Below are 13,986 nucleotides of genomic sequence, written 5' to 3'. Positions count from 1 at the left end.
ACATCCTTGTGATATTGGAAAGGATGTAACATCTTGGCAGCCCTTTCCCTATATAATCTGATTTTGTTCTGTCCAAGAAAATGCAACATACTTCATTTGAAAACTGTGTAGCTTTTAATATTACTAGCATTAAGCTCAGCTTCCATGAGTTCCTGAGAGTCCAAATTAGGGTAGTTTGGACCATGTACATGTTTCAAAGCATAGCCACTCATAATGTTTTATTTCAGGTGGATAAAAAGTGCAAAGAAAGAAGAAAAGGATTTTTTAAAATCACATATAGGTGTATGTATGTATGTATATATACATTATATAACATTGGATTGATTCAGCCTCAGGCTTTTTGATTGTATGTTCTTAGCCTTAGCCTGGTAGGTGCTACTGGCCCCACCCAAGCTGAATTTCTTTTGCATTGAAAATAGAATTAATAATGTTCCTGCTGTCCAAATCTACCCTCTCACAAACAGACACAAGTAAGTAAAACTAGTGGTAGCAAATGAATGTAAGGAGCTACCTAATTATGTTAAATTCAGAATGTCATTCTTCTATTGAGCTACACCAATTTTTTATTTGGTTGGAAAAAAATGGTATTTTCCATCATATAATACTATCTAACAATTGGTACAAAAAGACATTTGATTAACTAACTCCTAGGCTGAGAGACAGCAGTTAATCTCCTGGGGTCACATTGCAGTAAGCCCATTAAACCTATAAAATTATAGGTTTTAATTAGTAGTTTCTGTTCACTATAACTGTTAATGACAGGTAAACCTCTCCTGATTTCCCTGGAGGGGAATTGTGGAAGGCTCTCTCTAAATAATCAGCAATCTTATTTACATGCTGTTTAAATGGCAAATGCATCATTAAAGGTCATCATGCTTGGGCCCAAAGGTACAACTTGTTTTAATGTTAATTTCTGCAGCCATCATAAGAAGCCACCGGTAAAATGTATTTTTATGTTAATGAAAATGGAATGCAACCCTTAAGAATGTGGCATGGGAAAGATCTCTCTCTGCTGGGGATCTGTACTTTGCATCAGTTTGAAACTATATTCACATACACATTGATTTTTTTAGAGGTAAAAATAAAAAGGCAGATTTGTAAAGAAACATTGACAGGAAGTCAAGTGGCTATATATACTGGAAATTTATGTGTCAAAGGATTTTATTTGTTTAGTGGCTACTATAGATGGTATTCTCTCTCTTGGAGATACCCTAGTTTAAGTACTATAGAGTTTGACATTTATGTAGTGAATACCAGTAGCTGTCTTGTTATTGAAAGGGGAATCAGTCATCTTATGCTGTTATCATAGCAGTTTAATGTTGTCTGTGATTCTTCTGCTGTTCTCTGTCTGACTTGCTGTAAAGACACCCATAAAAAGTGAGTTTTCTATGAATTTCAAAATGGGTGCTGAAGTCCCCTCCTCCACCCCTCCCCATTGTTCTTATTAGATTTACTTTATTCCCAAACCCTGTGGGTGCCTACCAGTACATGTGGTGGATGGGGGATTGCACACAGTAATGTAACCATCTCCTTTCATGATAATTGTCACTCCTAATGTGTTCATTTTCAAAGACACATTAAAGCTGATTTGAGGAAACTGCAACAAATCGTAGAGAGATTCCCCACTGAGCTAAATGTGTCTTTGTTTCTTTCTTTATGCTTGTCTTATTTCTGTTACAGTTTGGCCTTGGTATTACCATCGTACAGCTTTTACTATATTAAAGCCAAAATAGAAGAATCAATAACTCAGGCCAGATGTAAGTACTGTGGAGGGTCTTTGGCTTCTGACTGTTATGATTGAGACTCAGGCTTTTTTAACAACATAACATTTGAAATTCATAAAATATGTTATCATGATGTACCCAAAAATCTGCAGCAATGATTCTAACCCATTGTAAACGTCGAAGGTACAAGAAATATTCTACGTAGCTAGAATATGTACAGGTACCCCAGTTTCACTGACAACCCTTTACCCCTTGCTATGTACCTATTGAATCATTGCTTTGTGTATCCTCTGTTGCTGTCATTTTAAGGGCCTGCTAGCTGACATTTAAATAGTCAACCTGCAAAATATTAACTTACAGGCTATGGTAGCAAGCTGCTTTTCATTTTATGCAGTTATTACAGTGCTGTTTATAGTAAACTGTGCATATAGCTAGAATAATGATTAAAATGGTTTAGTTTTTGTTTGGAGATAAGTGTTTATATTGAACTTTCTAGCTGCTTTCAATACATGTTTAAACTGGTGTGGATTACACTAATTTCAAGCCCCTTCAAGATGCAGGGGAAATAATTAGAAATAGTATCTCTGAAGTATTTCTAGCTATAAAGTATTTTTTTAATTATTATTTTCTTTGTTTAGTTTGACTGTAGTTAAAAGTATAACTTGTATGCAAGAATTAATCCAAACTTGAAACAGCTTCATCTATATTTAGAAACATACATAGTTAAAAACTTAACTGAGGAGAACATCAGGATATAAGCTTTTCTACATTTTTTGCAAGTCTACTTTTTGGTCAAAGCATCTATTAGCTCAAATTAGACTTCCTTACCAATGAAAAAGAAAATTTTCAATGATCACATGATGGGTAGGAGATATAATATGCTTTTAACAACCAGTAATTTGGGCTGATTCATTTTATAACTGTATCAAATAGGGAATAGTCATTAAAATTTTAATGGGAGAAAAAAATATTCTGTGCACAGTAGATCTGTTTGTGCCGTAACTTCAACAGTGCACCCTAAAACAGACCCTTGAAATAGCCACAGTATATAGAAGGTACTATAGAAATAATTGATAAGGACATACACTCCAGTCTTCAAAGATGTTTGTCTTTTTTCCAGACTACAACTGTACATATACTGAACCTTTGATCTATCTTTGCACAATATTTTTATTCAAGGGGCTGGTTGAATAAAATATTGGTTTGTGACCCCTTTTGCTTTACCCTGTTTTTTTCTGTTTCCCTGCTTTCTCTTTCTGATGGATTTTCACAGTCAAAAAGGGCAAGTATATTCTTGTTGCTCAATTTCCTTCTGTTTACTGCAGTTGGTATTTTCCATTTATGTTTCCATTCCTACTGGACATTCTCCTTTGTATTCCTCATCTCTGGATTTCTCCCATCATGATTGGGTACCATAGCAATAGAGAGGAAAAAAATCTATAAAATGCTGTTGTGTTTTCATGCACATTTTAATTTGTTGCCAATCTCTAATCCTTGTTTGTCTGATCCTGTCACCTTTTGATTCATGATGAACTTTTTGTATGAAATAATGCTTTTGAATTATATTGAATGTATTACAAATCCATGTTTTTCCTTTGATAGTCTAAAATGCTCCACGTTCCAAAAATGTCTAGCTGTCGCAGTATAATGCTAATGAAAATGTCCCATATATTTTCACATTGTCATGCTAATGAAACAGCTCAGACTTAACTTACTTCAGCTATCTTATTATTGCTTGGTGCATTGTTATATAGTAATTAGGCAATTTCTTTGTGCAAGGTGGAATTCTGGTGGCTAGTATAGTAGGTTAGTCAGAAACTGTTCTTTAGAAAACTGTTCTGTAGAGATCACCATTTTTAAAATTCGTAGATGCATGAAGAAGTTATTGTGTAATTTTGCAAATAACAAATAAAAGGCAAGCCTGGGGACATAGTAGAACAAAGCCCAACTTATTTATCTGACATTCATCTTCATCTTTGTAGATTTAGAAACTCTGAAGCTCGATCACTTTGATAAAGCCGGCTATACCTTTATTGCACCAAGGTTGGTCAATTTCCCAGTTCTAAGTATTATACACAGCAGTAAATAAGAAGTCTTGATCAGGTTAGTGACACTTATGAAACATAGCCCGCAAAATTAATTTTGCACAAGAAATGTGCTTGGAAAAATGTTCAGTAAAAAGCACAATGGCTAAACATGTTTTGCAAGGTCAGATATCTTTTTCTTAGTAGAATATGAAAATATCTTTGCAGTCTACTTTCTTTTGTAATTTGTAATATGGGGCTGTACTCTGTTTTTCAGTGTTGCAGTGTTTGGAGAAATGAATAACATAACACAGAAACATTATTCAAGACTTATATTCATTAATCTATTAATTGGGGATAGGCAGTGAGCCAGAGTATGCAGTTTGCAGATGGGACTGAAGGAACTTGGGTTTTAATCCTGGGTCTCAATTAATTTTTGGCAAACGACTTTACCATTCCATGCCTTAGTTTCCTCTTTTGGAAATGTTTTTTGTAGTATTTCTGTATTTTGTAAAATCTTTGAAATATAAGGATGAAGAGTGATTTTTTTTATGTGAGGGATTTTTTTGGGGTGCAATTCTGTTACATCAGTAGCGTTTCAGTACATTACTTTTTGTAATTGGATTACTTCCCTGGGTTTTCTTATGGGCATATGCACTCCTGGGCCTTGGCATTTTTGCAACTAAAACACAAAGATATAAATGTTACTATATAAAGACTGAGTGTAGTGTGAGTATTTAAAATAATACTGATGGTAGATAAGTAATGAAGAAATCCTATACTCACGGTCAGTCTAGAATGATTCAGACTAGTTTATTTGATAAGTATTTGCATCCTCAAGTTATATTCTGATTAAAATGATTCTTTTATAAGGATTTTGTTTGACTTTTTTTAAAATAACTGAACTGAGATGAAATAAATAAAAATCAAATAAAAATCGTACCTCTGAATCATTGTAATTGGAATATAACAGTAGTGAAATACAAATGTTTATTAAATTATATTATTGTATAGTCTAATTAAAACAAATTAGAGGTAAGGTTTTTTTTCTGCTTGTTTATTTACTTTCACCCCAAGCTCAGAAACCCTTATAGTCATAAGGGCATTTCATCTTCCTGAGGGGCTTAATGTACTGAAAATTGATTGAATTATTGAACTGATCATTTGTATTACTCCCTGATCCTGCACATAATCTGTGGGTCAGAATTTCTATGGGTCTTTCTGCAGCGTGGACTTCAGTGTTGGGCTCTAAATTCTGATTAGGTCCTTTCTGGACCATGCCATAGAGATTTTTGAGTGTATCACATGAGATATGTGGTCATACAAGATTTGTATAAATCAGGGCTCTCTGGCTTCAATGTGGCCAGGGGCCAAGTGTGGTGGAGGTGTGCATCATCCTAGGCTGCGCACTGCATGGGTGAGCCCACTGTAATCTTTCCCCATCCTCATGGCTAGTGCCGGCTGTGTACAGCTCACCCTACCACGTGGACTAGGGGGAGCAGCATGTGTCCTCCTTTGCCCTCCCCTCCCTGTACATAGGCAATGCCAGTGCCAAGAGTGAGCATATGCCCCCCACACCCTGCCTCACTGCATGGCAGTACAAGAAGCAGCTGCAAGGGTACATGAGCTGCCATATGTGCTGCCAGTTGGGTAGCTCTAGCATAAATGAAAATAGTTTACCTCTGCATATTTGGGGGGGGGGGTGTGTGTCAAAGTTAAAAGAGTGTGAGTGTGCATATGTGATTCAAGAAACATCTTTTCTTAGGAAACCATTGTCTGAAGATACCATGTTAAACTACAACCATAAGGCTTCCAGTATCCTTTTACCTATTTGGTTTTTTTTTTTCCTTTGGCAAAAGATCAATTTTACTACTTTTGATCCTTTGGATTTATTTTGTTCACTTAAGACAGTGCCTTCTTCCTGCTGATTTTTGCAGAATCCTGTTGTACACTCCATTACAATGTGGTAGCTCAGATCTAAGGGCCTATAAAGTGCTACCTGACCCCTCAAATGTATGTCATGTTTACCTGTCCCAGTAGCATATGAAACACATCTAACATGAATGTTTGTTGTTTTACAGAGAATATTGTAATGATGTAAAAGTATCAGAAAACAACACTGAATTTCTTTTAAATTTCACGGAGTTTATGGATCAAAATACCCCAACCAGCCCTTCATGTAAGTATTCTATTGTAGTCACCAAAACTTGTAGCAAAGGAAAATGTCTGTGGGCTTTTTTTCTTTGTTTGTTTGCTTGCTTATTGGGAGGGAGTGGTTTTACTTTTTATTAATTTGCTTAATGGAATTTATATGAATAACAGGGATGAACTTCTCTATGAATTTTTCTTTAGGTCCAAGACAGAGACCAGAACACTGAGGGTATATTTCCAGCCTTATCTAAAATGATCTACCTGAATAGTACATAGTAATAACCATAAACCTAATTTGGTAATTTCTGGCTTCTCTTCCTCTCTATTGCAGTGGATGATTTTCTAGCAGTAACCAAAGTCAGTCAGTACTTTCTACCCTCCCACACTGTTTGTAGTTCCCTTTTTTTCATTATTATTGAACGTATTAGGCAATAAGGTGACATGGGCAGATTTTAAAGATTGTTTTCCTTGTCTTCTAGGGCCTGAACAAAAAACACATTTACACCAGTATAATTTAAAAGTTTTCTCCACCAGTGTAAATCACCCTGGAATCCAGAGCAAAGAGAGAAGTTAGCTGCTTTCAGTAGGCAGTCTTACAGTACTTGGTCACTAGGGATAAGGGAAACAGAAATAGCTTATTTGCATTGGCCAAATAGATATACAAGGATGGAAACAAAGAGATGACACCTACATTTCTGTAATTTACACTGGTGTACTGTTGTACATCCCTGATTTTTCCTGTGTAAAAAATTGCTGGATGCGAGTAAGTTACATAGGTGTGTAGGCAACTATGTTATCTGTTCACTCCTGCTTGAGGCTAGGGATAGAAATTACATATAAATTGGTATAAGTGATTGGAAACCAGTTCAAATCTGTAACATATCAGGGCTTATTCAATCTTTGCGGATTAATCTAACCTGCAAAGCTTGGTCTGGTTTGAACATAGATAGACATTCCCTTTTAATTCCAGAAATGCAGGCACATGCCTGCAGTGGCTCAAGCTAGAAGCTAGGGGGTGCTAGAGCAGCCCTTCCTTCACTTCACAGTGCTGAGCTGGCGGGGGGAGGCAAAGGTGTGGCCAGGCCCTGGCAGGATGCTCTGTTTAGCCCAGCAGAAAATTCATAACAGTGTTTATCACCCCTAACTCAGTGTTTATCATCCCATTAAGAAAACAACAGATGGACATTACTAGCTACCTGTTGATTGTGCCTTTGTCACAGAACGGACTGCAGCCAGCATGTGGTCTGCTAGCTAATACACAGACACCTCTCAGCAAGGCAGAGGGGAGCGGGGGATTCACCACAAGGAGTGGTGAGGGGCATGGTGGGGAACAGCCTGCAAGTCTCTGCCTGAGCTGCAGCCAGGGAGTAAAGGGGTGGGACTAGCTCTTCTATGGAGCAGAGAGCCCCGCCCAGCCCAGAGAGCATGTTGGGATGCTGGATGGATGTAGAATGAGACTTAACTGATTTAGATTAAGTCAGTTTATTGAACTTCTGTCCCAGATCCTGTCCATACTCAAGTTAACTCACAGTCCCCCAGCATCCCAGGATGCATTGCACCTCCTCCACAAATCCCACCATCGCAGGATGGGTGGGCTAGCTATAGCCCAAGATGTCTGCTCCAGCCATGCAGGGAGGTGTGCTCTAGCTCCCCCAAGCTTCTGACCTGAGCCACTGCCAGCATGTGGCTGCATTTCCAGAATCAAAAGTGAATGTCTGTTCACTTGCGTATTGGTTCAATACATTCAGTTTAGACTAACCTGCAAAGATTGAATCAATTCAGCCTCAGGCTTTTTGACTTTCTGTACTTAGCCTTAATGTCTACTTCCACAACTGAATGCATGATATTTACCAGCTACCAGAGCCAGTTTCAGAATAAGTATGAGGTGTTGATAGGAAGACTATTGAAGAGTTGCATTAGTGTTACCTTTTGAGCTTGAATTTTCTCGTGACCATAGCTTCCAAAAATGCCAGAGTATACCAGCACTCTGACAGAGCAGCAGGGTACCAAAACCAGTTTAAGATAAACATGGATAGATGTAGTATCAGGCTTGATTTAGGTTATATCAGTCTATCTAACATATGTCCCAGATTCCGTCCTGACTTAAGTTAATGCTCAGTCTCCCAACATCCCAGGATGTTTTGCACTTCTCCTGCCAACCCTCCCCTTGCAGGGCAGATAGGCTAGCCTCTGCCTACTGTCTGCTTCATCAGAGCTCAGCTGGCCCCTGAGCTGTCACAGAGATCCCCATGGGTTGCAGGGATGAAAGCCAAGCTGCCAGGGGAAAAGTCCCCAGCTGTGCCAGACCCTAGCTGGGGTGCTATGGTTACGCTGAAGGGGCTCTGTTACCCACCCCACCATCCCTGCCACCCCACCAGGCTGCTGGAGGAAAGCTGGTCTGCAGGGGAAAAGCCCCTACTACAAGGCACCCCTGTCCTGTGCAGACCTCAGCCTAGGGCTCTGGGCAGGGGAGGGTCTGATGTGAAAACAGGGGGTTTGGGCCGTGTACTTGACAGCCAATCAGGGATGGCCATGTGCCACTAGACTGTGCTGCCAAGCTGGGAGCTGTGCAGAAGCGCTTCTCTGCCTTATGGCCTGGTCAGTGCAGGCATTTGCCTACTTTGCCTCCAACAAGGGCAAACTTGTGTTACATTTGCTCACAATCCAATCTTTGCAGCTTAGCGAAACCCTGCAAGGTTTGATTGATTCTGCCTCGAGCTTTTTGACTGCCTGTACTTAGCCTATATGTTTATACTAAACATAACTATCTGAAACTCTGTTTTACATGTTTTTTTAATAACTTAATGTTGTAGGTTCCTTTTACTCTTAATTTTGTAAAGACAGAATGATTGTTCAGTTTGGGGTTTTCTGCAACAGAAAACAGGGAAGCCTGCCAGCATGCCCACAAATACTAGCTTTGTGTTATTAGGCCTCTGAGAGGTATTCAGTTAAAGGTGTAATGGAATCTGATCCACAGTCCCCACAATAATGTCTGCTGTCATGCTACACATATTTGGCAAGATGCATGGTTTTGGCATTGGGGTACAACCCCAATTACACTTGTCATCATCTTGCCTTCTTGTGGTCCTTGGATCGGCCAGTAAGCCCATTTGAGCCCTAGTGTGGTTCTGTTGCTGTCACCAATTAGCTGATCAGGAAACAGCAGGGACCACACCAGGGCCCATTCAAGCAAAGGTTCAGTCCATCCAGCCACACTTTCATTTTAAGGTGTGATGGAAACCGGATACCGAATTATTACACAAAAATTGTTTGGTTTTGCTTTTAATTGACTGAATGTGTGGCCAGGTTACACTGTAAGACACAATTAACTGGATAAGCACATCTAAAGTGTAACATCTGGGAGTCCAGAGGAGTCCAGGAGAGCTGACTGTACTATAAAGAAGCCTTAGTGAGTGTGTAGGAACAAACAATCCTGATGCGCAGGAAGACTATCAAGTATGGTAGAAGACCAGCTTGGCTTAACAGGGAACTCTTCAGTAAACTAAATCACAAAAAGGAAGATTACAAGAAGCAGAAACTTGGAGAGATAACTAGGGAAAAATATAAGAGCATTGCTTGGGCACACAGGGTTGAAGTCAGGAAGGCAAAGCGCAATTGGAGTTGCAGCCAGCAAGGAATGTGAAGGGTAACAAGAAGGGTTTCTACAAGTATGTCGGTAGCAAGAGGAGGTTCAGAGAAAGTGTGGGTCCCTTACTGTATAGGGGAGGCAACCTTGTGACAGATGATGGGGAAAAGACTGATGTACTCAGTGCCTATTTCACCTCAGTCTTCACAAGAATAATCACCTTCCAGACTCCTGCACCAGGCAGCACAGTTTGGGGAGGAGGTGAGCAGCCCTCAGTAGCAAAAGAACAGGTTAGGGACTATTTAGGAAAGCTGGACATATAAGTCCAGGGGGCCAGACAGGATGCACCAGAGGGTACTGAGGGAGGTGGCTGATGTGATTGCAAAGCCATTGGCCATCATCTTTGAAAACTCATGGTGATCAGGACAGGTCATGGATGATTGGAAAAGAACAAACATAGTGCCAGTATTTAACAAAGGGAAAAAGGAGGATCCAGGGAACTGTAGACCAGTCTGCCTCATCTCAGTCCCTGGAAAAATCATAGAGCAGATCCTCAAAGAATCCATCTCAAAGGACTTAGAGGAGAAGAAGGTGATTAGGAACAGTCAGCATGGATTCACCAAGGGCAAGTCATGCATGACCAGCTGGATTGCCTTCTATGTTATGATGAGGTGACTGGCTCTGTGGATGTGAGGAGACCAGTGGATGTGATGTACCTTGATATCAGCAAGGTTTTTTATATGGTCTCCCACAAGATTTTCACAGGCAAGCTAAGGAAGTATAGGATGGATGAATGGATTGTCACGTGAATAGAAAACTGGCTGGAGCATTGGGCTCAGAGGGTAGTAATCAATGAATTGATGTCTAGCTGTCAGCTGGTATCAAGTGGAGTGGCCCAGGGGTCAGTCCTAGACCAATTTTGTTCAATATATTCATAAGTGACCTGGAAGATGGCATAGAGAGCACCTTCAGCAAGTTTGCAGATGACACTAAGCTGGGGGGGATTAGTAGATACACTGGAGTGTACGGCTAGGTTGCAGAGTGACCTAGACAAATTGGAGGATTGGGCCAAAAGGAATCTCATGAGGTTCAACAAGGACAAGTGCAAAGTCCTTCACTTAGGACAGAGCAGTTCCATGTACCAGTACAGGCTGGGGCTGACTGGCTGGGCAGCAGCTCTGCAGAAAAGGACCTGGGGCTTACAGTGGACAATAAGCTGAATATGAGCCAGCAGAGTGCTCTTGCTGTCAAGAAGGCTAATGGCATACTGGGGTGCATTGATAAGTGTGTTGCTATAGGTGCAGGGAAGTGATTATTCTCCTCTATTCAGCACTGGTGAGGCCACATCTGGAGTCCTGTATCCAGTTTTGGGCCCCCCGGTATAGAAAGGATGTGGACAAATATGAGAAAATCCAGTGGAGGGCAAGAAAAATGGTTATGGGGCTAGGGGACATGGCTTACGGGGAGAGGCGGAGGGAACTAGTCTTATTTAGTCTGGAGAAGAGGAGACTGAGACGGGATTTCATAGCAGCCTTCAACTACTTGAAGGCGGGTTCAAAAGAGGGTGGAGCTGGACTGTTCTCAGTGGTAGCAGATGACAAAACAAGAAGCAACAGTCTGAAATTGCAGCAAGGGAAGTTTAGGTTAGATATTAGGAAGAATTTTCTCACTGGGGGGTAGTAAAAACCCTAGAACAGGTTACCCAGAAAAGTGGTAGAAGCTGCATCCTTGGAGGTTTTTAAGGCCTTGACTAGACAAAGCTTTGGCTGGGATGATCTAGTTGGGGATGGATCCTGCTTTGAGCTGGGGATTAGACTAAATGACCTCCTGAGGTCTCTTCCATGATCTGCCCATAAAAGTCTGTTCCTTTGATTGTGTTATTTTGTAATTTCAATGCGTCTGAATTTCATCATATTTTAAATTGGTATTGTCAATGTGAAAATGAGTGTTGTAGGAAATGACTATGCAGCAGTACACCTGCTGTCCCAGCAGAAGATTCTTGTGCAGGTTTCCCTTACTTTATGCTGTACATGTGTTCCTGGAAAATGGCACATAACTCAAATTCACATAAAGGGAACCCACTTTACTATGTAACAAATAGGGATACATTCCAAAACCTCAATGGTACAGACCCCAAGACCCATTTCTACCATTTTTACAAGACAATTTTGGTACTCACCAACAGCAGACAGTACACGCAAGCACAGGACATTATCATAATGGGTATAGCAACTACAAAAACACGTGTCACAGACAACAAGCGAGGAGCACAGATCCACACAGGAGACTATATTTTCGTGTGTGTCACTCCCACAATGCATTGCCCTAAGCAGCTGACTGTGGGCTTCCACCACACTGAGCACATAAGAGTGAATTTTCCTTTGATATAACAAATTTTTGGTCATCGCATAAGAGCAAATTTGCACATACAGAACCCGCATAAAATGAGGGAAACTTGTGTATTCAAGAGATCAACTTTTTGTTGATCAAACCTATTGAAAACAAAATAATTATTTTGCAGCCTTTATTCATAAATGTGTCACTTAGAAATACAGTACAAAATATCTTCTAAGATGTATATGTAAACACACATTATAAAAAAGTCACAAATATCTCAGGAATGAAACCCAGAATGGCAAACTTAGGAGGTTGCTCAAGTAAAACCATACAACTCTTGACCTTTGGTTTTCAGTAGTGTAGGGTTGTGCCTTTCACTACTGTGTCCTGTTGAAAGTTAGCTACCTGCCAAATAGGTTATATTTTTAGCCAAGGTTTTTCAAGTATCTACAGTTCCTTGGATAAAAGTGGTCTACTATTATCATTTATTATTTGCTATTTTTTAAGCATCAGTACCATGCCAGGTGTTGAACCAAAGATAAAATCTGATGCTCTTAATAAGCCAAAACATCTGGGGAAACTCAGAGGAATATTCAATCATGAAGCATAGATGTTTTGACTCGGTAAAGTCCTGATCTAGTAGATGACTTAAAGATGGGCTTAATTTAAAGCTTCGGAACAGATATAGTGGTCAGGGAACGGCTTACACTCCCTTTAGTTTTACTGAATCAGGGTCTTAACGCAGTTCTGCTTTGCAAAATAGCCATGTAAGACTAGCACTGCATGCTTCTAATGCTTATTGTGTCTCGGTTACAGTCTTGGCAAATATACTCGGTCAAGAAGTTGGGAATATTTTTCTCTGTCATCCGAAAAAACTCAGTTTGGACTCTTAAAGTTAAACTGGATTATTTCCAGCTCATGCACTGTCGCCAGCAATCAAGGTCCTGAAGGTCAAATTGGGCTCGAAACTATACCCATGTACTCCTTTTGTTTTCAGATTTTGCAGTGAGTTTCATCACAGAGGTGAAAACCCATTGAAATCAAAATGATTGAACATTCTTTTACTTAAACACAAAGTAAAGTAATGCTTTAGAGGCACAAGATAAAATTCAGCTTGGAACTCAACCTTAGCTTGTTGGCTTAGAGACGTACAAACAGTAAAAAACACATGCTGGAATCTAAATACACAAAAATCCTTGTTTTGGTCACAGCTATTACTCTGGCTGCACCAAAAAATGTTCTCTGGATAATGAGAACGTGCCATTACTCCATTCTGATTTTTCAGAGTGAAACAATGTGATGATATGAGTTGTTGTTTTACTGTACATTAATACAGGTTTTTTTGGGTTGTGTTTTTTGGTTTGGAGCTCATTATCAGCTCCAGCAGGATAGCCCATTGTAATTATGGAAAATGTTGCTGGATGAAGTAGTGCATGTAAAACCAAAGTGAACTTAAGTAGACAGCTGTGCGTCAGGCTTTAATGGCATAATGAATGTATGTGTTTCAGTATGCATCTCCTGTTAGCATTGTTAGTAATTTGAGAGAAAAATAGACTGTCTATCTCTGTGGTATCTGTCATTATCTGGAATCAATTTTCACTGAAGCAGAGATGTCACATTCTCAGTTTTTTTGTCTGATAGTTTTTATATAAAACATAAGTTTTGTTAAGCCACTTAACTAGAATGGTATGATCACATGTGAACCACATGTGAAATGCTTTCACAAGCTAGCTCTATAAAACTTACTCCTTTTTATGCAACTGTCCTCACATTTGTCTTATGTCTCATAGTTTCATAGTTTCTAGGGTTGGAAGGGACCTAAGCAGATCATTGAGTCTGACCCCCTGCCATGGCAGGAAAGAGTACTGGGGTCAAACAACCCCAGCAAGGTGTACATCTAGCCTCCTCTTAAAGACCCCCAGGGTAGGAGCCAGCACCACTTCTCTTGGAAGGTGGTTCCAGATCCTAGCAGCCCTGACAGTGAAGTAGCACTTCCCGATATCTAGCCTAAATCTACCCTCTGCCAGCTTGTGACCGTTATTCCTGGTCACTCCTGGTAGTGCTCGGGGGAACAGGGACTTCCCCAGTGACTACTGGTCCCCTCTGACTAGTTTGTAACAGGCCACTAGATCCCCCCTCAGCCTTCTCTTGTGGAGGCTGAATG

General features: G+C 40.1%; 1 protein-coding gene across 7 annotated transcripts in view; it reads left to right on the top strand.

Moving 5' to 3' along the window:
• Positions 1-13,986, top strand: part of CACNA2D1 (calcium voltage-gated channel auxiliary subunit alpha2delta 1) — an 859,989-nt gene that overhangs the window by 792,373 nt on the left and 53,630 nt on the right. For 4 of the 7 annotated variants that reach the window (XM_019509501.1, XM_019509505.1, XM_019509503.1 and 1 more), the window contains 4 exons: positions 1,681-1,757; positions 2,998-3,006; positions 3,707-3,767; positions 5,830-5,927. In XM_019509501.1, coding sequence (XP_019365046.1) covers positions 1,681-1,757; positions 2,998-3,006; positions 3,707-3,767; positions 5,830-5,927 — 245 coding nt within the window. The remainder of the gene's footprint in view (positions 1-1,680; positions 1,758-2,997; positions 3,007-3,706; positions 3,768-5,829; positions 5,928-13,986) is intronic. The other 3 variants (XM_019509506.1, XM_019509504.1, XM_019509502.1) reach the window with 1 other exon arrangement.

This window comes from Gavialis gangeticus, unplaced genomic scaffold (genome assembly GCF_001723915.1).
Source record: "Gavialis gangeticus isolate Ggan-Ray unplaced genomic scaffold, GavGan_comp1, whole genome shotgun sequence".
In the NCBI taxonomy this organism is placed as follows: Eukaryota; Metazoa; Chordata; order Crocodylia; family Gavialidae; genus Gavialis; species Gavialis gangeticus.
The sequence above is the reverse complement of the archived record's forward strand: the minus strand, read 5'-3'. Positions and strand labels throughout refer to the sequence as shown.